The sequence below is a fragment of the Cherax quadricarinatus genome, chromosome 1, assembly GCF_038502225.1.
Source record: "Cherax quadricarinatus isolate ZL_2023a chromosome 1, ASM3850222v1, whole genome shotgun sequence".
Classification (NCBI taxonomy): domain Eukaryota; kingdom Metazoa; phylum Arthropoda; class Malacostraca; order Decapoda; family Parastacidae; genus Cherax; species Cherax quadricarinatus.
In genome coordinates this window covers 3,969,973-3,995,165 of record NC_091292.1, presented here as the reverse complement: position 1 = coordinate 3,995,165, position 25,193 = coordinate 3,969,973, and the positions used below count along the sequence as shown (strand labels likewise).

The 25,193-nt window shown below is 42.7% G+C and overlaps 2 protein-coding genes across 2 annotated transcripts in view; one reads left to right on the top strand and one right to left on the bottom strand.

Moving 5' to 3' along the window:
- Positions 1–6,987: 6,987 nt before the first annotated feature.
- LOC128687177 (venom protein 302) lies at positions 6,988–10,559 on the top strand. Its single transcript, XM_053774513.2, has 4 exons — positions 6,988–7,127; positions 7,254–7,368; positions 9,133–9,259; positions 9,804–10,559. The coding sequence occupies exons 1-4, from the start codon at positions 7,075–7,077 to the stop codon at positions 9,938–9,940; spliced, it is 432 nt and encodes a 143-aa protein (XP_053630488.1). The 5' UTR covers positions 6,988–7,074; the 3' UTR covers positions 9,941–10,559.
- A 969-nt stretch (positions 10,560–11,528) lies between these two features.
- LOC128687165 (beta-alanyl-bioamine nonribosomal peptide synthetase ebony-like) overlaps positions 11,529–25,193 on the bottom strand; it is a 15,124-nt gene continuing 1,459 nt past the window's right edge. The window contains exons 2-9 of the mRNA XM_070086414.1: positions 25,128–25,189; positions 24,275–24,560; positions 22,394–22,615; positions 21,372–21,620; positions 20,676–20,894; positions 14,587–14,739; positions 14,350–14,454; positions 11,529–14,085 (exon numbers count right to left, since the gene is read on the bottom strand). Coding sequence (XP_069942515.1) covers positions 13,951–14,085; positions 14,350–14,454; positions 14,587–14,739; positions 20,676–20,894; positions 21,372–21,620; positions 22,394–22,615; positions 24,275–24,560; positions 25,128–25,189 — 1,431 coding nt within the window. The 3' untranslated portion in view covers positions 11,529–13,950. The remainder of the gene's footprint in view (positions 14,086–14,349; positions 14,455–14,586; positions 14,740–20,675; positions 20,895–21,371; positions 21,621–22,393; positions 22,616–24,274; positions 24,561–25,127; positions 25,190–25,193) is intronic.

Genomic DNA, 25,193 nt, shown 5'->3' with positions numbered 1-25,193 from the left:
CTCACACAGTGTACATGCAACACTCACACAGTGTACATGCAACACTCACACGGTGTACATGCAACACTCACACGGTGTACATGCAACACTCACACAGTGCACATGCAACACACACAGTGTACATGCAACACTCACACGGTGTACATGCAACACTCACACAGTGTACATGCAACACACACAGTGTACATGCAACAATCACACAGTGTACATGCAACACTCACACAGTGTACATGCAACACACACAGTGTACATGCAGCACTCACACAGTGTACATGCAACACTCACATATTGTACATGCAACACTCACACAGTGTACATGCAACACACACAGTGTGCATGCAACATACACAGTGTACATGCAACACACACAGTGTACATGCAACTCACACAGTGTACATGCAACACTCACAGTGTATATATAACACTCACACAGTGTACATACAACACTCACACAGTGTACATGCAACACTCACACAGTGAACATGCAACACACACATTGTACATGCAACACTCACAGTGTACATGCAACACTCACACAGTGTACATGCAACACACACAGTGTACATGCAACACTCACAGTGTACATGCAACACTTACACAGTGTACATGCAACACTCACAGTGTACATATAACACTCACACAGTGTATATACAACAATCACGCAGTGTACATGCAACACTCACACAGTGTACATGCAACACACACAGTGTACATACAACACTCACACAGTGTACATGTAGCACTCACACAGTGTACATGCAACACTCACACAGTGTACATTCAACACTCACAGAGTGTACATGCAACACTCACACAGTGTACATGCAACACACACAGTGTATATACAACAATCACACAGTGTACATACAACACTACCACAGTGTACATGCAACACTCACACAGTGTACATGCAACACTCACACAGTGTACATGCAACACACACGGTGTACATGCAACACTCACACAGTGTGCATGCAACACACACAGTGTAATGCAACACTCACACGGTGTACATGCAACACACAAAGTGTACATGCAACACTCACACAGTGTACATGCAACACTCACACAGTGTACATGCAACACACACAGTGTACATGCAGCACTCACACAGTGTACATGCAACACTCACACAGTGTACATGCAACACTCACACAGTGTACATGCAACACACACAGTGTATATACAACAATCACACAGTGTACATACAACACTATCACAGTGTACATGCAACACTCACACAGTGTACATGCAACACACACGGTGTACATGCAACACTCACACAGTGTGCATGCAACACACACAGTGTACATGCAACACTCACACAGTGTACATGCAACACTCACACAGTGTACATGCAACACTCACACAGTGTACATGCAACACTCACACAGTGTACATGGAACACTCACACGGTGTACATGGAACACTCACACAGTGTACATGCAACACTCACACAGTGTACATGCAACACTCACACAGTGTACATGCAACACTCACACGGTGTACATGCAACACTCACTCAGTGTACATGCAACACTCACACGGTGTACATGCAACACTCACACAGTGTACATGCAACACTCACTCGGTGTACATACAACACTCACACGGTATACATGCAACACTTACACAGTGTACATGCAACACTTACACAGTGTACATGCAACACTTACACAGTGTACATGCAACACTTACACAGTGTACATGCAACACTTACACAGTGTACATGCAACACTTACACAGTGTACATGCAACACTTACACAGTGTACATGCAACACTCACACAGTGTACATGCAACACTCACACAGTGTACATGCAACACTCACACAGTGTACATGCAACACTCACACAGTGTACATGCAACACTCACACAGTGTACATGCAACACTCACACAGTGTACATGCAACACTCACACAGTGTACATGCAACACTCACACGGTGTGCTTATCTATAATGTATTCAAGCTCCAAACACGTCTGTTAATTTTTATTAAACCTGTTGACATTACACACACACACACACACACACACACACACACACACAACACACAAACACACACACACACACACACAAACACACACACTAGAGAGGGAGCAGATATGTTGTGCGTGCCACTTACCACAATCTTCAACACATCCCTGGAAACTGGGCAACTACCTGAGGTATGGAAGACGGCAAATGTAGTTCCCATTTTTAAAAAAGGAGACAGAAAAGAGGCACTAAACTATAGACCTGTGTCATTGACGTGTATAGTATGCAAAATTATGGAGAAGATTATCAGGAGGAGAGTGGTGGAGCACCTGGAACGGAACAAGAGTATAAATGCCAACCAGCACGGATTCACGGAAGGCAAATCCTGTGTCACAAACCTTCTGGAGTTTTATGATAAAATAACAGAAGTAAGACACGAGAGAGAGGGGTGGGTTGATTGCATCTTCTTGGACTGCAAGAAGACCTTTGACACAGTTCCTCACAAGAGATTAGTGCAGAAGCTAGAGCATCAGGCGCATATAACAGGAAGGGCACTGCAATGGATCAGAGAATATCTGACAGGGAGGCAACAACGAGTCATGGTACGTAATGATGTATCACAGTGGGCACCTGTGACGAGCGGGGTCCCACAGGGGTCGGTCCTAGGACCAGTGCTATTTTTGGTATATGTGAACGACATGATGAAAGGGTTAGACTCAGAAGTGTCCCTGTTTGCAGATGATGTGAAGTTAATGAGGAGAATTAAATCTGATGAGGACCAGGCAGGACTTCAAAGAGACCTGGACAGACTGGACACCTGGTCCAGCAAATGGCTTCTCGAATTTAATCCTGCCAAATGCAAAGTCATGAAGATAGGGGAAAGGCACAGAAGACCACAGACAGAGTATAGGCTAGGTGGCCAAAGACTGCAAACCTCACTCAAGGAAAAAGATCTTGGGGTGAGTATAACACCGAGCATGTCTCCAGAAGCACACATCAATCAGATAACTGCTGCAGCATATGGGCGCCTGGCAAACCTGAGAACAGCATTCCAATACCTTAGTAAGGAATCGTTCAAGACACTGTACACCGTGTATGTCAGGCCCATACTGGAGTATGCAGCACCTGTTTGGAACCCGCACTTGATAAAGCACGTCAAGAAACTAGAGAAAGTACAAAGGTTTGCCACAAGGTTAGTTCCAGAGCTAAGGGGAATGTCCTATGAAGAAAGATTAAGGGAAATCGGCCTGACGACACTGGAGGACAGGAGGGTCAGGGGAGACATGATAACGACATATAAAATACTGCGTGGAATAGACAAGGTGGACAAAGACAGGATGTTCCAGGGAGGGGACACAGAAACAAGAGGCCACAATTGGAAGTTGAAGACACAAATGAGTCAGAGAGATATTAGGAAGTATTTCTTCAGTCATAGAGTTGTAAGGCAGTGGAATAGCCTAGAAAATGACGTAGTGGAGGCAGGAACCATACACAGTTTTAAGACGAGGTTTGATAAAGCTCATGGAGCGGGGAGAGAGAGGGCCCAGTAGCAACCGGTGAAGAGGCGGGGCCAGGAGCTAAGACTCGACCCCTGCAACCACAAATAAGTGAGTACACATACACACACACACACACACACACACACACACACACAACGGGGCCAGGAGCTGAGTCTCGACCCCTGCAACCACAATTAGGTGAGTACACACTCACACACACACACACACACTGGGAAAACCTGGAGCCACATGGGGGTCCCGAAACATGGAGAGCCAAGATGATGGATGTGGTACTTGAAAACCTCATGCATCAACATGTCAGGGACACAACCAGAGAGAGAGGGGAGGATGAGCCAGCAAGACTGGATCTTGTGTTCACCCTGAGCAGTTCAGACATTGAGGACATCACTTACGAGAGGCCCCTTGGAGCTAGCGATCATGTGGTTCTGAGTTTTGACTATATAGTAGAGTTACAAGTGGAGAAGGTAACAGGAACTGAAGGGGACAGGCCAAACTATAAAAGGGGGGACTACACAGGTATGAGAAACTTCCTGCAGGAGGTTCAGTGGGACAGAGAAATGGTAGGAAAATCAGTAAACGAGATGATGGAATATGTGGCAACAAAGTGCAAGGAGGCAGAGGAAAGTTTTGTTCCCAAGGGAAACAGAAATAATAGGAAGACCAAAACGAGTCCTTGGTTTACCCGAAGGTGTAGGGAGGCAAAAACTAAGTGCAACAGAGAATGGAAAAGGTACAGGAGGCATAGGACCCAGGAAAACAAGGAGATTAGTAGAAGAGCCAGAAACGAGTATGCACAGATAAGGAGGGAGGCCCAGCGACAGTATGAAAACGACATAGCATCGAAAGTCAAATCTGACCCGAAACTGCTGTATAGCCACATTAGGAGGAAGACAACAGTCAAGGACCAGGTGATAAGGCTGAGGAAAGAAGGTGGAGAACTCGCAAGAAACGATCAAGAGGTATGTGAGGAGCTCAACACGAGATTTAAGGAAGTATTTACAGTAGAGACAGGAAGGACTCTGGGGGGACAGACCACATGGGGACACCAGCAAGGAATACACCAACAAGTGTTGGACGACATACATACAGATGAGGAGGAGGTGAAGAAACTGCTAAGGGACATCGATACCTCAAAGGCAATGGGACCGGACAACATCTCCCCGTGGATCCTTAGAGAGGGAGCAGATATGTTGTGCGTGCCACTTACCACAGTCTTCAACACATCCCTGGAAACTGGGCAACTACCTGAGGTATGGAAGACGGCAAATGTAGTTCCCATTTTTAAAAAAGGAGACAGAAAAGAGGCACTAAACTATAGACCTGTGTCATTGACGTGTATAGTATGCAAAATTATGGAGAAGATTATCAGGAGGAGAGTGGTGGAGCACCTGGAACGGAACAGGAGTATAAATGCCAACCAGCACGGATTCACGGAAGGCAAATCCTGTGTCACAAACCTTCTGGAGTTTTATGATAAAATAACAGAAGTAAGACAAGAGAGAGAGGGGTGGGTTGATTGCATCTTCTTGGACTGCAAGAAGGCCTTTGACACAGTTCCTCACAAGAGATTAGTGCAGAAGCTAGAGCATCAGGCGCATATAACAGAAAGGGCACTGCAATGGATCAGAGAATATCTGACAGGGAGGCAACAACGAGTCATGGTACGTAATGATGTATCACAGTGGGCACCTGTGACGAGCGGGGTCCCACAGGGGTCGGTCCTAGGACCAGTGCTATTTTTGGTATATGTGAACGACATGACGGAAGGGTTAGACTCAGAAGTGTCCCTGTTTGCAGATGATGTGAAGTTAATGAGGAGAATTAAATCTGATGAGGCCCAGGCAGGACTTCAAAGAGACCTGGACAGACTGGACACCTGGTCCAGCAAATGGCTTCTCGAATTTAATCCTGCCAAATGCAAAGTCATGAAGATAGGGGAAGGGCACAGAAGACCACAGACAGAGTATAGGCTAGGTGGCCAAAGACTGCAAACCTCACTCAAGGAGAAAGATCTTGGGGTGAGTATAACACCGAGCATGTCTCCGGAAGCACACATCAATCAGATAACTGCTGCAGCATATGGGCGCCTGGCAAACCTGAGAACAGCATTCCGATACCTTAGTAAGGAATCATTCAAGACACTGTACACCGTGTATGTCAGGCCCATACTGGAGTATGCAGCACCTGTTTGGAACCCGCACTTGATAAAGCACGTCAAGAAACTAGAGAAAGTACAAAGGTTTGCGACAAGGTTAGTTCCAGAGCTAAGGGGAATGTCCTATGAAGAAAGATTAAGGGAAATCGGCCTGACGACACTGGAGGACAGGAGGGTCAGGGGAGACATGATAACGACATATAAAATACTGCGTGGAATAGACAAGGTGGACAAAGACAGAATGTTCCAGGGAGGGGACACAGAAACAAGAGGCCACAATTGGAAGTTAAAGACACAAATGAGTCAGAGAGATAGTAGGAAGTATTTCTTCAGTCATAGAGTTGTAAGGCAGTGGAATAGCCTAGAAAATGACGTAGTGGAGGCAGGAACCATACACAGTTTTAAGACGAGGTTTGATAAAGCTCATGGAGCGGGGAGAGAGAGAGGGCCTAGTAGCAGTTGTGAAGAGGCGGGGCCAGGAGCTAGGATTCGACCCCTGCAACCACAAATAGGTGAGTACACACACACACACACACACACACACACACACACACACACACACACACACACACACACACACACACACAAGGGGAGAGAGGACCTAGTAGCGGTCGGTGAAGAGGCGGGGCCAGGAGCTGAGTCTCGACGCCTGCAACCACAATTAGGTGAGTACACACACACACACATACAGGAAAGGAAAGGAAAAGGGTCTTGGGGTGAGTATAATACCGAGCATATCTCCTGAGGCGCACATCAAGCAAATAACTGCTGCAGCATATGGGCGCCTAGCAAACCTACGAGCAGCGTTTCGACATGTTAATAAGGAATCGTTCAGGACCCTGTACATTGTGTTCGTTAGGCCCATATTGGAGTATGCGGCACCAGTTTGGAACCCACACCTAGCCAAGCATGTAAGGAAATTAGAGAAAGTGCAAAGGTTTGCAACAAGACTAGTCCCAGAGCTAAGGGGTGTGTCCTACGAGGAGAGGTTAAGGGAAATCGACCTGATGACTATGGAAGACAGGAGAGATAGGGGGGACATGATAACGACATACAAAATACTGAGAGGAATCGACACGGTGGCCACAGACAGGATGTTCCAGAGATGGGACACAGAAACAAGGGGTCACAGTTGGAAGTTGAAGACTCAGATGAATCACAGGGATGTTAGGAAGTATTTCTTCAGTCACAGAGTTGTCAGGAAGTGGAATAGTCTGGGAAGTGATCTAGTGGAGGCAGGATCCATCCGTAGCTTTAAGAAGAGGTATAATAAAGAGAGGACATGGTTGGTGGTAGTGGTGGATGGTGGTGATGGTAGTACTGGTGGTGATAGAGGGGATGGGTGGTGGTAGTGTTGGAGAGGACATGGGTGGTGTAGGAAGAGGACTGAACTCAGTGCTGAGGTCACCTTCCACTGAGCATCATGGACCTGAGGCTCGTCTGCTTAGTTTCCTTCACATTGACACTGATTTCGGGGTAAAAGAAAAAGAAAAAGGAATTGCCAATTCTTTAATTTTTTTTGAATATGTGGCTTATACATGTCCATTGTTTTACTAAGTTTCACTTGGTTAACCAACATGTAACATCGTGTGTATGTGACAGGAGCGAGGCGGTGGACTGTTCTTGTGAACACGCTAAGTGTTCCCAGCTGGATCCAGCAGACTGCAGCAACGGGGTTACTAAAGATATGTGTGGCTGCTGCACTGTGTGTGCCGGGGTCAGTATTAACTATTGTTCAGTTTCACACAAACACACAAATGAATGTAGAAAAGGAGTTGTCTCTTGTAAGTTGTGACTTGATAATTAGTCCAGGAGGGACTGAAGTAGCGTCACAAGGTTCCTCTGAGTATGTTTCTTTGGTGAATTGTAACTATTTTTTTCCTTTTTGAAGCAAGGTTGTTAAAATGCCTGGTGACAAACAGTGAGGAACGGTAAAGTCTTGATTCTGAGTATTAACTCTGTGAGTTACTAACCCAAAAGAACCCCCCCCCCAAAAAAAAGCCAGTCATTGTGACATTAGATATTACTGGATTTGTCTACACGTCCGGTCCCCTCTCAAGATTAAACGCAGATTCTTCGGTAGTAAGTCGAAAACACTGTGATTGAGCTCAGAGTGTCTTGTGTCCCTCCCCGTCACCACCATCAGTCTTGCATGCCTCAATGTTGAACATTCTTTACGTCATCTATGCTCTGCTGGCCCATAATGCCTAGGCATAATAGAGGCTCTCTTTGCATTGCAACCCACTATTGTAAATACAAATTCTCAATGTACTGTTTGCAAAGACACAAAATAAATAAATAAATAAATAAAGGAATGATTACCTCTAAGGTGAAGGTGATTATAGCATCAGGTTTCCACTGGTCGTGTGATCTGCTGAAGTTAGTTTTATAATACAATCACGGCTGTCTCTAGGATTTTGTGACAGTGCAGAATAAGAGAAAACGAGTGAATCTTGTCATTTAATATTGTTGAGAATAAGAAACAGTCTCGGAGCTAGATGAAGGAGGTGAGTAACAACGGGTAACAGATGACTTTAACAGTTAAGAACGAAAGTGGTGAGATGTTAAATAGGAATGTGGAGATACTGGAAAGACGGTGGAAACATTTGGATGAATTATCCTTTGCCGATGATGAAAAGGCGACTGATTCTTTTCATTTTTTCATTAGGCAGAGAACAACATTATAGTTTCTATATATAAGAGGAAAGGGGATAAAGCAGTGCACTAACCACAGGGATATATGCCAGGTAAAGTGTATGATAATTATTATTAAAAAAGTTAAGGGAAAACCAGTGAGTAGGATTACAGAGGAACACGGAGGGTTTTAGGAAGGTTAGTGGATGTGTAGACCAAGATTTTACATTTGAACAAATAAGTGAAAAGTACCTAGAAAAAGGTGAGGAACTGTCTATCGCATTTATGGATTAGAAAAGGCATGTGGTAAAGTAGACAGGGAAGCCATGTGAAAAATGTCACAACTATATGCAATACTTTGGTATGGTTTTAAAAGCATTGAAGAATTTTTTATACAGAAAGAATTTATTTTAAAACCTTCTAGCTAATGTATTTTTTTCTCTTCATATTTTTATATTGATATTTAAGATCTACTCATTCCTCATGTTGTTGTATACTGACACCTTAATATTAATTAAGAATTCCTCATCTGCCAGTAGAGGTCATCACACATGTTTGTGCACTGAGGCTCGAGTCTCCACTATTCTGTAATGAATGAACTGCGCCAGTTTATATTTCATATAATTATAATCATTAACTATTTTTTATTAGTTAAAAATGGATAGAGCACAATGGTTGGGGACTGGGAGAAACACCGTCATAAATGCCCTCTCCTAAGTGCGGGTTTTTGGTGGCTCGTTCCAACCTCAGTATCGTCACTTTTTATTCCTTATATACAGCTAGCCTGATCTGCATGACAGTTTAGAAGATTGTAGAATTAAGTATATTTAGCGTGTGGTTGTTGCAGGTCCTGGGCGAAGAATGTGGAGGACCTTGGAACATCTACGGTGACTGTGGCACTTCTCTTGAGTGTCACCAGGAGTCCTGTCCTCTTGACACTGATGATGCTGACTGTTTCCTCTACTACCTCACACGTGAGTAGTAACTTTGCTCAGCACCTTCTCTTTTGTATGAGCACCCGGTGGACACAATGTGATTGTGGAGCCCTCAATGGCGGCAGAGGTGTGTGGGGGAGGGGGTCCTCTAAGGCGGCAGAGGTGTGTGGGGGCCCTCAAAGGCGGCAGACGTGTGTGGGGGCCCTCAAAGGCGGCAGAGGTGTGTGGGGGCCTTCAAAGGCGGCAGAGATGTGTGTGGGGGCCCTCAGAGGCAATGAAGGTTCAAAACTCAGTGATGGGCAGTATGAGTTTGCTGGAACTTTGTAATAATCTTTGGGGACAATAAAAGAGGACAATACCGTGAATTAGTAATTCAGTATTTATGAATCAAGTAACAATAATGAAGAAAAATGAACGAGTGGTCATATTTAACGAAATTGATGTGCATATTAGAACAGGTAGCTTTTAGAGATGGGTAAACAGGTTAACGAATTTCATTATAATACATTTACACTGTACAGTAATGCACATCAGCGTCTCAGTACTATATTGTGATAGAAACACGACCGTCTTGGTGTTACAGAGCCTGGGGAATGTGTGGAGAAGAAAAGACGCTCTCTCCTCGACTTTTTCTCTGGTGTCGACAAAGTTGGCATTCAGGAAGTCCGTGAGAGACGTCGTATGCGTCTCCTGCATCAACTAGAGAAAATGAAGAAGTAATCACCATCAACCAAATGTTCAAGATCTGTTGCAATACTGCGTCTCTAATTTGAGAGCAAGAAAGACATAAACTACATTCGTTAATGAACACAATTTTCTATTACATAGAAGGTAATTATATTTTATATCATCCAAGCTTTTCATTATTATTATTGTTATAAAACAAACACTAAACCCATATGGTTCAGACGGCACAGATGTCCTTCAGCTATAACTGTGACTAAGATAATAAGGTCGGGAAGCAGACGCATGACAGTTGACTGTATCACTGACATGTCACTCATGACACCATTAATTACCACTCCATGAATAAGTTTGTTGTACATTCCTAGTGCGGGTTTACCAAGTATAATGGGTATATTTTATTGAAAGGTGTAGGTCAGCTAAATTAAGAAAATAATAGGTAAACTAAAATAAAAATCTAAGAGGCAGACTATAATAAAAAATTATAGATAGTAACCTAAATTAAAAATGAAAGGTAAACTAAAATAAAAAATTAGAGGTAGACTATACTAAAATTGTAGAAGGTAAACTAAATTAAAAATATAAGAGGTAAACTAAAATAAAAAAATAGAGGTAAAAAAAATAGAGGTAAACTAAAATAAAAAAATTAGAGGTAGACTATACTAAAATTGTAGAAGGTAAACTAAATTAAAAATATAAGAGGTAAACTAAAATAAAAAAAACAAAAATGTAAAACTGCAATACAAAAATAAGGTGAAGTAAAAGATTTTTATTTTTATATAAATTTATTGTACTGAACTTGACTATCACAATATATTTACTATATGAAATTAATACATTTTTGGGCGGAAGTCCTCAGTCAATGACCAAAAATCTCCAGCTGTGAGTCTTGATAAACATTATTATTATTACTATCATTTTTGAGTAATTTTTCTGGAATAACATTAATTACATTCAGGATATTTATCTGTAAAATGTCAGGGTATATATATACAAGTTTATATAGACCGAAAAGTGTATATAAACTGACGAGTGAAGTGTGTATTTCTCGGTGTATATCTTTGTATATACACAAGTGTGTATCTGTATATATATCAGTGTATATACACAGAAGTGTATATCAATGTATATACACCGAGAGGTGTATATCTCTCACTATATATATATATATATATATATATATATATATATATATATATATATATATATATATATATATATATATATATACTGAGAGAGGACTATATCAGTGTATATACGAATTTTTGATCACTATTTTAGTCATTAATACTATTCTAGACTGGTAGTGAACAGGTGTCAAGCAGCCTTAATGACCCGCTTGTAGTAGATAGAATTGAAACCTAATTAACCAACCAACCAACTTTATACATCAACCATCAAGAAATAACATTTATTATTATTATTATTATTATTATTATTATTATTATTATTATTATTATTATTATTAAGGGAAGCGCTAACACAGTAGGGGTCATCCATCATCTGGGGAGTGAAGTAATTAACTTTGATCCAAGGGAAGGGAGTGTAGCTGCAATTCCTTGGATCAAAAATGTTAATTTCTAGTTCCTCAGTTGGGATTTAAAAAAAAAAACAATTTATTTCGGACCATATTTGAGGGCCACTGAATTATGTTACGGTCCACTGGACCTTGATAGGAACCACTGCCTCATGTTAGGCCCCTAGACCTTGTAGTGGGTTACTGGACCATGCTGGGGGCCACTGGAGCATGCTAAGTGCCACTGGAGCATGCTAAGTGCCACTGGAGCATGCTAAGTGCCACTGGAGCATGCTAAGTGCCACTGGAGCATGCTAAGTGCCATTTGACCATGCTGGGTGCCATTGAACTATGTTAGAGGCCACTGGACCATGTTAGGGACCTGAGCAGGTCATCAACTGACCAAGATTCACCTCAGGATATATTTCCACACAAAATACTAATACCACCATTATGGTTCTAACAGATGAAGGAATCTTTTACTGTTCCTAATGTAAACCAAAGCTTAAGATTTTTTTCTTTAGTTATCCTTGCATGACTTACGTCTCTAAAATAACACTACGAATTACTTATAGTAATATTATTAAAACTCCATAAGAAATATAACTTTTTGAAATTAATCTAATATATATTTTTTAATGTAGTTTAAACTAAAACAATAAATTATAAATATTGCATGATTGTATTTCTGTTTTATGCTACGTGTATATCAGAGTGCAACACGTCTGCACAACATTGTACTTCTAAGACGAACATTTAACTGATGAAAGTAATATCTGTTAAATCAATATTACAGCATTAAGTTTGTCTGCTGAGATGCATCTGATAATGCTGTGCTAGGATGCACTTGGTAATGCTGTGCTAGGATGCACTTGGTAATGCTGTGCTAGGATGCACTTAGTAATGTTGTGCTAGGATGCACTTAGTAATGTTGTGCTAGGATGCACTTGGTAATGCTGTGCTAGGATGCATTTGATAATGCTGTGCTAGGATGCACTTAGTAATGTTGTGCTAGGATGCACTTGGTAATGCTGTGCTAGGATGCACTTAGTAATGTTGTGCTAGGATGCACTTGGTAATGCTGTGCTAGGATGCACTTGGTAATGCTGTGCTAGGATGCACTTAATAATACTGTGCTAGGATGCACTTGATAATGCTGTGCTAGGATGCACTTGATAATGCTGTGCTAGGATACACTTGGTAATGCTGTGCTAGGATGCACTTAATAATATTGTGCTAGGATGCACTTGGTAATGCTGTGCTAGGATGCACTTAGTAATGCTGTTCTAGGATGCACTTAATAATATTGTGCTAGGATGCACTTGGTAATGCTGTGCTAGGATGCACTTAGTAATGCTGTTCTAGGATGCACTTAATAAAACTGTGCTAGGATGCACTTAATAATACTGTGCTAGGATGCACTTGGTAATGCTGTGCTAGGATGCACTTGATAATGCTGTGCAAGGATGCACTTGGTAATGCTGTGCTAGGATGCACTTGATAATGCTGTTCTAGGATGCACTTAATAATACTGTGCTAGGATGCACTTGGTAATGCTGTGCTAGGATGCACTTGGTAATGCTGTGCTAGGATGCACTTGGTAATGCTGTGCTAGGATGCACTTGGTAATGCTGTTCTAGGATGCACTTAATAATACTGTGCTAGGATGCACTTAATAATACTGTGCTAGGATGCACTTGGTAATGCTGTGCTAGGATGCACTTGATAATGCTGTGCTAGGATGCACTTGGTAATGCTGTGCTAGGATGCACTTGGTAATGCTGTTCTAGGATGCACTTGGTAATGCTGTGCTAGGATGCACTTGATAATGCTTTGCTAGGATGAACTTGGTAATGCTGTGCTAGGATGCACTTGGTAATGCTGTTCTAGGATGCATTTAATAATACTGTGCTAGGATGCACTTGATAATGCTGTGCTAGGATGCACTTGGTAATGCTGTGCTAGGATGCACTTGGTAATGCTGTGCTAGGATGCACTTGGTAATGCTGTTCTAGGATGCATTTAATAATACTGTGCTAGGATGCACTTGATAATGCTGTGCTAGGATGCACTTGGTAATGCTGTTCTAGGATGCACTTGATAATGCTGTGCTAGGATGCACTTGGTAATGCTGTGCTAGGATGCACTTGATAATGCTGTGCTAGGATGCACTTGGTAATGCTGTTCTAGGATGCATTTAATAATACTGTGCTAGGATGCACTTGATAATGCTGTGCTAGGATGCACTTAATAATGCTGTGCTAAGTTGAGCTTGATACAATGCTGTGTGAAGCTGTTACTCAGGAGACACATGGAAGACCTGACAACACATCGTAGCTTACATGAGACAACAGATACAGTTTTATGAGTTAAAAATTATATGAAAGAGGAACTGATGTGTATATGTAGCAGGAAGATGCTGTGGAAAAAGGAGTCAAAACCTCTGAATAAAATGGAGGAGTTCGGATAGCTTCATTCATGAAGGAGGTACTGAACAAGGAGTTGAATCCCTGGATTAAGACGGAGGAGTTTAGAGAGTTTTAGTCATGGCGACGAGGAGAAGGTCGTGGGGAAGACTAACAAAGGGTTGACGGCCTCTATAGACGAAGGAGGACACTCTCACAGCTCCACGTCTCTGGTAACCCAGGTAGTTCTCACACAGCATCTGCGGAAGACACAATTTTATATTTGCTGAGTAGAGAGAGGCACTACAAGTAGAGTGACCAGGTAGTTTCAGAGGCAACAATGAAATAAGACTGCGATAAAGTATTTATATTTAATTAAAAGATGGCGCTGTTCTTCCTGCAAGCAAATGTTATAGTGTCAGGCTTCTCTACCTCAGGCAAACGGAGGTAAAAACATTAAAACACAGAGACAGAGACATACATAAATACCACACATATGCACACACACACACACACACACACACCTGGTTGATGGGGTTAGAGTTGACAGTAAACACTCCGTGGTAGAGTTTTGTCTGTGCCATCCTCAGCAGTTCCTTCTCCAGGTACAGTGCAAGACGCACATTATCCTGTAGAAGATACAACATCATCAGGAGAGAACAGCCCCATGCTAGGTGCTGGGAGCACTTGAACACTGAGGCAGAGGACTGAGAGAGGTAGTGGTGGGAAATACTTGAAACTGAATGAGGTCTTGTGAATACCTGAGGACTGAGTGAGGTGGTGGTGGCGAGGAAGAGGTTGTGTACCCAGCTTCCACCGTGTTCCCTGCCTTCCTGCAGCAGCTGGTGTCTACCTTCCTCTTCCAGAGGTTCGTGAAGGGCAGCAATCTCCTCCATGCTGGGTGGTACATCCATCTTCATCCATCAAACACAAAAAAAAAAAAACTCGTTAGTACAACAAAACTTTTAACCAAATGGTTCTATTCTGACTTAAAATATAGTTCCTCAGCGAAGCAACTCTCACTCTTGTTTTACTAATATTCAAATAGAGGGAAGTTAAACTAGTGAATTTATTACTTTATAGCAGAAGAGCGCTAAATGCTCAACCAGAGTTAAAAACGTGTTTCTGGAAATATTACTAATATATATATATATATATATATATATATATATATTTTTTTTTTTTTTTTATTATCACACCGGCCGATTCCCACCAAGGCAGGGTGGCCCGAAAAAGAAAAACTTTCACCATCATTCACTCCATCACTGTCTTGCCAGAAGGGTGCTTTACACTACAGTTTTTAAACTGCAACATTAACACCCCTCCTTCAGAGTGCAGGCACTGTACTTCCCATCTCCAGGACTCAAGTCCGGCCTGCCGGTTTCCCTGAACCCCTTCATAAATGTTACTTTGCTCACACTCCAACAGCACGTCAAGTATTAAAAACCATTTGTCTCCATTCACTCCTATCAAACACGCTCACGCATGCCTGCTGGAAGTCCAAGCCCCTCGCACACAAAACCTCCTTTACCCCCTCCCTCCAACCCTTCCTAGGCCGACCCCTACCCCGCCTTCCTTCCACTACAGACTGATACACTCTTGAAGTCATTCTGTTTCGCTCCATTCTCTCTACATGTCCGAACCACCTCAACAACCCTTCCTCAGCCCTCTGGACAACAGTTTTGGTAATCCCGCACCTCCTCCTAACTTCCAAACTACGAATTCTCTGCATTATATTCACACCACACATTGCCCTCAGACATGACATCTCCACTGCCTCCAGCCTTCTCCTCGCTGCAACATTCATCACCCACGCTTCACACCCATATAAGAGCGTTGGTAAAACTATACTCTCATACATTCCCCTCTTTGCCTCCAAGGACAAAGTTCTTTGTCTCCACAGACTCCTAAGTGCACCACTCACTCTTTTTCCCTCATCAATTCTATGATTCACCTCATCTTTCATAGACCCATCCGCTGACACGTCCACTCCCAAATATCTGAATACGTTCACCTCCTCCATACTCTCTCCCTCCAATCTGATATTCAATCTTTCATCACCTAATCTTTTTGTTATCCTCATAACCTTACTCTTTCCTGTATTCACCTTTAATTTTCTTCTTTTGCACACCCTACCAAATTCATCCACCAATCTCTGCAACTTCTCTTCAGAATCTCCCAAGAGCACAGTGTCATCAGCAAAGAGCAGCTGTGACAACTCCCACTTTGTGTGTGATTCTTTATCTTTTAACTCCACGCCTCTTGCCAAGACCCTCGCATTTACTTCTCTTACAACCCCATCTATAAATATATTAAACAACCACGGTGACATCACACATCCTTGTCTAAGGCCTACTTTTACTGGGAAAAAATTTCCCTCTTTCCTACATACTCTAACTTGAGCCTCACTATCCTCGTAAAAACTCTTCACTGCTTTCAGTAACCTACCTCCTACACCATACACTTGCAACATCTGCCACATTGCCCCCCTATCCACCCTGTCATACGCCTTTTCCAAATCCATAAATGCCACAAACACCTCTTTAGCCTTATCTAAATACTGTTCACTTATATGTTTCACTGTAAACACCTGGTCCACACACCCCCTACCTTTCCTAAAGCCTCCTTGTTCATCTGCTATCCTATTCTCCGTCTTACTCTTAATTCTTTCAATTATAACTCTACCATACACTTTACCAGGTACACTCAACAGACTTATCCCCCTATAATTTTTGCACTCTCTTTTATCCCCTTTGCCTTTATACAAAGGAACTATGCATGCTCTCTGCCAATCCCTAGGTACCTTACCCTCTTCCATACATTTATTAAATAATTGCACCAACCACTCCAAAACTATATCCCCACCTGCTTTTAACATTTCTATCTTTATCCCATCAATCCCGGCTGCCTTACCCCCTTTCATTTTACCTACTGCCTCACGAACTTCCCCCACACTCACAACTGGCTCTTCCTCACTCCTACAAGATGTTATTCCTCCTTGCCCTATACACGAAATCACAGCTTCCCTATCTTCATCAACATTTAACAATTCCTCAAAATATTCCTTCCATCTTCCCAATACCTCTACCTCTCCATTTAATAACTCTCCTCTCCTATTTTTAACTGACAAATCCATTTGTTCTCTAGGCTTTCTTAACTTGTTAATCTCACTCCAAAACTTTTTCTTATTTTCAACAAAATTTGTTGATAACATCTCACCCACTCTCTCATTTGCTCTCTTTTTACACTGCTTCACCACTCTCTTAACTTCTCTCTTTTTCTCCATATACTCTTCCCTACTTGCATCACTTCTACTTTGTAAAAACTTCTCATATGCTAACTTTTTCTCCCTTACTACTCTCTTTACATCATCATTCCACCAATCGCTCCTCTTCCCTCCTGCACCCACTTTCCTGTAACCACAAACTTCTGCTGAACACTCTAACACTACATTTTTAAACCTACCCCATACCTCTTCGACCCCATTGCCTATGCTCTCATTAGCCCATCTATCCTCCAATAGCTGTTTATATCTTACCCTAACTGCCTCCTCTTTTAGTTTATAAACCTTCACCTCTCTCTTCCCTGATGCTTCTATTCTCCTTGTATCCCATCTACCTTTTACTCTCAGTGTAGCTACAACTAGAAAGTGATCTGATATATCTGTGGCCCCTCTATAAACATGTACATCCTGAAGTCTACTCAACAGTCTTTTATCTACCAATACATAATCCAACAAACTACTGTCATTTCGCCCTACATCATATCGTGTATACTTATTTATCCTCTTTTTCTTAAAATATGTATTACCTATAACTAAACCCCTTTCTATACAAAGTTCAATCAAAGGGCTCCCATTATCATTTACACCTGGCACCCCAAACTTACCTACCACACCCTCTCTAAAAGTTTCTCCTACTTTAGCATTGAAGTCCCCTACCACAATTACTCTCTCACTTGGTTCAAAGGCTCCTATACATTCACTTAACATCTCCCAAAATCTCTCTCTCTCCTCTGCATTCCTCTCTTCTCCAGGTGCATACACGCTTATTATATATATATATATATATATATTATATACATATATGTATATATATATATATATATATATATATATATATATATATTTAACAAGTCGGCCGTCTCCCACCGGGGCAGGGTGACCCAATAAGAAATTCCCCAAAAAGAAAATACTTTCATCATCATTCAACACTTTCACCTCACTCACACATAATTACTGTTTTTGCAGAGGTGCCCAGAACACAACAGTTTAGAAGCATATACGTATAAAGATACACAACATATGATACATATCCCTCCAAACTGCCAATATCCCGAACCCCTCCTTTAAAGTGCAGGCAATGTAATTCCCATTTCCAGGACTCAAATCGGTTATATAAAATAACCGGTTTCCCTGAATCCCTTCACTAAATATTACCCTGCTCACACTCCAACAGCTCGTCAGGTCCCAGATACCATTCGTCTCCATTCACTCTTATCGAACACGCTCACGCACGCTTGCTGGAAGTCCAAGCCCCTTGCCCACAACACCTCCTTTACCCCCTCCCTCCCTCAAGGAAGGTTCCTTGATGTTGGTGAGGGGCTCTTAATTTAGGGAATTGGATCTGTGCTCCAGTTCCCCGAATTAAGCCTGAATGCCTTCCACATTCACCCCTAGGAGCTGTATATTCCTCCGGGTTTAGCGCTTCCCCCTTGATTATAATAATAATAATACCCCCTCCCTCCCTCCAACATTTTCGAGGACGACCCCTACCCCGCCTTCCTTCCCCTACAGATTTATACGCTCTCCATGTCATTCTACTTTGATCCATTCTCTCTAAATAACCAAACCACCTCAACAACCCCTCTTCTGCCCTCTGACTAATACTTTTATTAACTCCACACCTTCTCCTAATTTCCACACTCCGAATTTTCTGCATAATATTTACACCACACATTGCCCTTAGACAGGACATCTCCACTGCCTCCAACCGTCTCCTCGCTGCTGCATTTACCACCCAAGCTTCACATCCATATAAGAGTGTTGGTACTACTATACTGTCATACATTCCCTTCTTTGCCTCCATAGATAACGTTTTTTGACTCCACATATACCTCAACGCACCACTCACCTTTTTTCCTTCATCAATTCTATGATTAACCTCATCCTCCATAAATCCATCCGCCGACACGTCAACTCCCAAGTATCTGAAAACATTCACTTCTTCCATACTCCTCCTCCCCAATTTGATATCCAATTTTTCTTTATCTAAATCATTTGACACCCTCATCACCTTACTCTTTTCTATGTTCACTTTCAACTTTCTACCTTTACACACGCTCCCAAATTCGTCCACTAACCTTTGCTAATATTCTTTAGAATCTCCCATAAGCACAGTATCATCACCAAAAAGTAACTGTTTCACTTCCCATTCTGTATTTAATTCCCCATAATTTAATCCCACCCCTCTCCCGAACACCCTAGCATTTACTTCTTTTACAACACCATCTATAAATATATTAAACAACCATGGTGACATTACACATCCCTGTCTAAGACCTACTTTTACTGGGAAGTAGTCTCCCTCTCTTCTACACACCCTAACCTGAGCCTCACTATCCTCATAAAAACTCTTTACAGCATTTAATAACTTACCACCTATTCCATATACTTGCAACATCTGCCACATTGCTCCTCTATCCACTCTATCATATGCCTTTTCTAAATCCATAAATGTAATAAAAACTTCCCTACCTTTTTCTAAATACTGTTCACATATATGCTTCAATGTAAACACTTGATCTACACATCCCCTACCCACTCTAAAACCTCCCTGCTCATCCGCAATCCTACTTTCTGTCTTACCTCTAATTCTTTCAATAATAACCCTACCGTACACTTTTCCTGGTATTCTCAGTAAACTTATTCCTCTATAATTTTTACAATCTCTTTTGTCCTCCTTCCCTTTATATAAAGGGACTATACATGCTCTCCGCCAATCCCTAGGTACCTTCCCCTCTTTCATACATTTATTAAACAAAAATACCAACCACTCCAACACTATATCCCCCCCTGCTTTTAACATTTCTGTCACGATCCCGTCAATTCCAGCTGTTTTACCCTCTTTCATTCTACGTAATGCCTCACGCACCTCCCCCACATTCACATACTGCTCTTCTTCACTCCTAAAAGATGGTATACCTCCCTGGTCAGGGCATGAAATTACCGCCTCCCTTTCTTCGTCAACATTTAAAAGTTCCTCAAAATATTCTCGCCATCTACCTAATACCTCCATCTCCCCATCTACTAACTCCCCTACTCTGTTTTTAACTGACAAATCCATACTTTCCCTAGGCTTTCTTAACTTGTTTAACTCACTCCAAATTTTTTTCTTATTTTCATTAAAATTTCTTGACAGTGCCTCTCCCACTCTATCATCTGCTCTCTTTCTGCACTCTCTCACCACTCTCTTTACCTTTCTTTTACTCTCCATCAAGATGAACATTTATTGCAGATTCGGGGTGATAAAAGTTACAGAAAGCGTATAATATTTGATCCACGAGAAGCAGTCAGTGCAATAAACTCATTTAATGGCTTCTTACTCTTAAAAACAAGGAAAAAAAAGTAAATATATTGGTGCAAACATCACAGTTCTGTGACTGACAATTCACAGTTAACCCACAAGATGGAAGTTACATCTGGACTGTTTTTTTTTTTTTTGGTACACCCTGGATCATTACCAAGTCATTCGCTGCTTCAAATGATTCAGGATTGTGCTGAACATCTGCCGATTTTCACTTCCAAATTTTGGTTTATTTGTTTACGGTAAGAGTATATGTAAGACGCCACCTGCGGTTCATTGAAGAAGTCTGTGTTGATGACAGCCCCCAGGAGACCTCGCTGGGGGTCCTTGACCACGAAGCTGAGTTCGTCATGCACCAGACGAGGCCACAGTGAGTTGAGTAGACTCCGGTGAGCCTCACGAGGGACCTTCATGGTCACGTCCAGAGGGTTCTTACTGGTGAAGCTCTCAGCCACCATCTCAATCACCAGGTCCTTATCTACACCCTGAAGCGATCTTATTATTATTATTTTCATAATTTTTTACTATGTATAACATAAAATAAGAAGAACATATTAACTGCAAGACGGCATTTGCTTTGGTTTATCCAAATCTTATAAATAACGTACCATTAATGTACACCTGCCATATATATGTATTCTCTCAACAATTGTATAAACCAAACTAATATATTCGATGATTTTCAGATTTCCTCAATAAATATGATATTAATGGTATACAGTAGCGACAAGATGATGAATAAGACACATGTACAACACTTGGGTAACTTTATTGTTAAGATGTGTTGCCCGAATTAACATGCTTCTTCAGTTGGTATTTCTCAGTAGTACTAGAGGGAACTTACTTGAGTGACAGGGAGAGTGTGCAGGTGTGCTAGTCTCAAAAGTACTAGAGGGAACTCACCTGAGAGACAGAGAGAGCGTGCAGGTGTGCTAGTCTCAAAAGTACTAGAGGGAACTCACCTGAGAGACAGGGAGAGTGTGCAGGTGTGCTAGTCTCAACACTTTAGTTGCCGACCCTTGAGTGTGGGCACACATGGGTATGTCTGGGTGCAGTGCCGGTATGCTGAGGTCTGTTGCCGCATCCTCATCCTCCTCATCTGCTGGGCTCTGCTCCTCACCCCTCCCAGCAGGAGTGTGTGAGATGCTGCTGCTGCTGCTGGCCGGAGACGCTGAACAGAATAAGTTCATCACTTCCGCCATTGTTTTAGCCTGTTGAGGTACAGTGAGTAGTGTTGTAGTGAGTAACGCAGTAGTGAGCAGTGGTAGTGAGAAGTGTAGTAGTGAGAGTAGTGAACATACAGTTATCATTTTATTACCAAGCTGTGCTAGACTGGTCTGCGTCAGTACTCGCCACATGAGAAAACATTCTAGTGGAAATAAATTTAATTGAGTTATCCTATGTTAAATCTACATAATATATTATTTATGTATGCATACAAAATATATAAATATGTACATGTCGTAATCTTCTTCTATCATTAAAAGTATCACATAAAAACGGGCCATTAATAACTGTGGATGACTATGATAAATACTAATAAATTCACATTTACAATACTATAGACATACATTGCTTAAACCAGGAGTGTACTCTGATCCTTGGTATCCAGGTGTTAAAGTGTTCGAATGTGGCTAGGCCTGGGGACACTTGGTCCCAAAGATGAGGGGGTACTTGTACCTCCTCCCATGGGAGACTTAAGTCTCGAGACACTCCCCAGATAGGGAGCCAAGGCCGGGTCACCACTACTTGGAAAAGACCCGGGCCGGGAGAATACCGGCGAAAAAAAAAAAAAAGTGTTCTTGACTGGTGGTATACAGGTGACATGCAGCCTTAATGACCCTCGTGTAGTCGACAGACTTTAACACTGACCTTCAAGTCAACAGGTGTTAACACCGATCTTCAGGTAGACAGGTTTTACAACTGACCTTCCGTTCGACAGGTTTCAACACTGACCTTCAAGCTGACAGGCGTTAACACTGACCTTCAGGATATCATTGACCACTTCACCGATAGTGGCGGCTTTAAGAAAGGCCTCGAGGGTAACATCAAGACCCAGCTCCCTGAGACGGACCACCACACTGACGCTGCTGATGCTGGTGCCTCCCAGGTGGAAGAAGTTCCTCTGGAGCACCTCGTGGGAACGCTCCACACCCAGGGCTCCACAGATGATCCTCAGCACCCGTGATTCTATTGGCTCTTCCTTCTGTAACATGAAATCAAGACACATACTGTGGCAAGTGGTAGACATACTGTGGTAGGTGGTAGACACACTGGCAAGTGGGACACACACTGTGACAAGTGGGACACACACTGTGACAAGTGGGACATACACTGTGACAAGTGGGACACACAGTGTGACAAGTGGGACACGCACTGTGACAAGTGGGACACACACTGTGACAAGTGGGACACACACTGTGACAAGTGGGACACACACTGTGACAAGTGGGACACACACTGTGACAAGTGGGACACGCACTGTGACAAGTGGGACGCACACTGTGACAAGTGGGACACGCACTGTGACAAGTGGGACACACACTGTGACAAGTGGGACACACACTGTGACAAGTGGGACACACACTGTGACAAGTGGGACACACACTGTGACAAGTGGGACACACACTGTGACAAGTGGGACACACACTGTGACAAGTGGGACACACACTGTGACAAGTGGGACACACACTGTGACAAGTGGGACACACACTGTGACAAGTGGGACACACACTGTGACAAGTGGGACACACACTGTGACAAGTGGGACACACACTGTGACAAGTGGGACACGCACTGTGACAAGTGGGACACACACTGTGACAAGTGGGACACACACTGTGACAAGTGGGACACACACTGTGACAGGTATTAATCTGCAACTATTTAATTCTTCTGTCTTCTCTTCATGACAGAATAAGTTCTTGTTGTGTTTCTGGTGATAGTTTTATTGTTTTATTATGTTTGAGTCACTCGTCGTTCCTGACCATCATCCACACAGCAGCTGTCCTGCCAGAGGTCCGCCTACCTGGAGTTTACCTGGAGAGAGTTTCGGGGGTCAACGCCCCCGCGGCCCGGTCTGTGACCAGGCCTCCTGGTGGATCAGCGCCTGATCAACCAGGCTGTTGCTGCTGGCTGCACGCAAACCAACGTACGAGCCACAGCCCGGCTGATCAGGAACTGCCTTTAGGTGCTTGTCCAGTGCCAGCTTGAAGACTGCCAGGGGTCTGTTGGTAATCCCCCTTATGTGTGCTGGGAGGCAGTTGAACAGTCTCGGTCCCCTGACACTTATTGTATGGTCTCTTAACGTGCTAGTGACACCCCTGCTTTTCATTGGGGGGATGGTGCATCGTCTGCCAAGTCTTTTGCTTTCGTAGTGAGTGATTTTCGTGTGCAAGTTCGGTACTAGTCCCTCTAGGATTTTCCAGGTGTATATAATCATGTATCTCTCCCTCCTGCGTTCCAGGGAATACAGGTTTAGAAACCTCAAGCGCTCCCAGTAATTGAGGTGTTTTATCTCCGTTATGCGCGCCGTGAAAGTTCTCTGTACATTTTCTAGGTCGGCAATTTCACCTGCCTTGAAAGGTGCTGTTAGAGTGCAGCAATATTCCAGCCTAGATAGAACAAGTTTCAAATAACTCTTCCACCCATGCACTCCACATACCTCCAGGACTCGAGTTTATACTCACTCGTAATTTCTCCTACTCACACTCATTACCACTCCACTATCGAACTACCCAGCATACATTTCTCTCTCCGCAGCTTCTCTTCCCTTGTACTCACTGACTCTACTCAACTACGCACCATTATCTAGTCAAAAGAGAGATGTTTGAGTGGGTGAGTGAGTAGCGAGGGCTTCACTTACCCTGAGTATAAGTACATCATCGCTGGAGGTGCGGTGGACCATTCGTCTACGGTAGAGGTCTAACAGTCCTCGACGGTCAACCTTGCCGCTGGGGAGGTGTGGCACAGCATCGAGCACCAGGAGGCGAGGCACTGCTACCCTCGGCAGGTAGCTCCTCAGACACCTCCTCAGATCCTCCGTCACCCACTTCTCCTGCTCCTCGAACTCCTCCTTGAGCACTACGAAGGCCGCCAGCACCTGCTCCTCGTCTTCCGTCGCAGCCAACACACACTGAGTCTCCACATACCTGTCCAAGTGTTACACGAAATACAGTACACCGCCTGATACAATCAATAACCAATCTCATAATTTCACTTGACTTCTGAAGTTGAAAAGGAAATATGTACTCACTATATTCCATTGCATAACCCCTACTGCTTTAGTGTTTCCCCGTGAAAGTAATAATAATAATAATAATAATAATAATAATAATAATAACCTAGCAAGATTACCGATCTTTTATTTGTGTCGTGTAAATCTTAGAAGCGCTTACATTCAGTATATATTTTAATTTTCTTGCGGGAATGGTTAATGTGGAAAATGGATGGGAGTCCGGAAGTAGAAGTTAATGAATAATGGAAATAAATAAGAGAAAAAAATAATTTGCTAACAAAAATAGAGACCTTCAGATACATATAGACGTACACAGAGATATCAGAAGGTTGGAGCACAGGAGGATGACATGTATACTTGGGGTTGAGGCAGCCACAAGACGAAGATGGTAGATAATTACTTAGAAGGCACAATAAAAACGTGCACAGGACGATACAGGTAAGAGCACAGATCACGACCGATACGAAAATTAGTTTCTCACCCACTGCGGTGCACAGCGTCCTCTACCTCTGCCAGGTGAACCCGGACACCACGCACCTTCACCTGA

Coding starts and splice junctions, on each gene's coding strand:
- LOC128687177 (XM_053774513.2), top strand. CDS start 7,075: ATGGACCTGAGGCTCGTCTGCTTAGTTTCCTTCACATTGACACTGATT. Junction 7,128..7,253: donor ACATTGACACTGATTTCGGG/GTAAAAGAAAAA, acceptor TGTATGTGACAG/GAGCGAGGCGGTGGACTGTT. Junction 9,260..9,803: donor TTTCCTCTACTACCTCACAC/GTGAGTAGTAAC, acceptor TTGGTGTTACAG/AGCCTGGGGAATGTGTGGAG.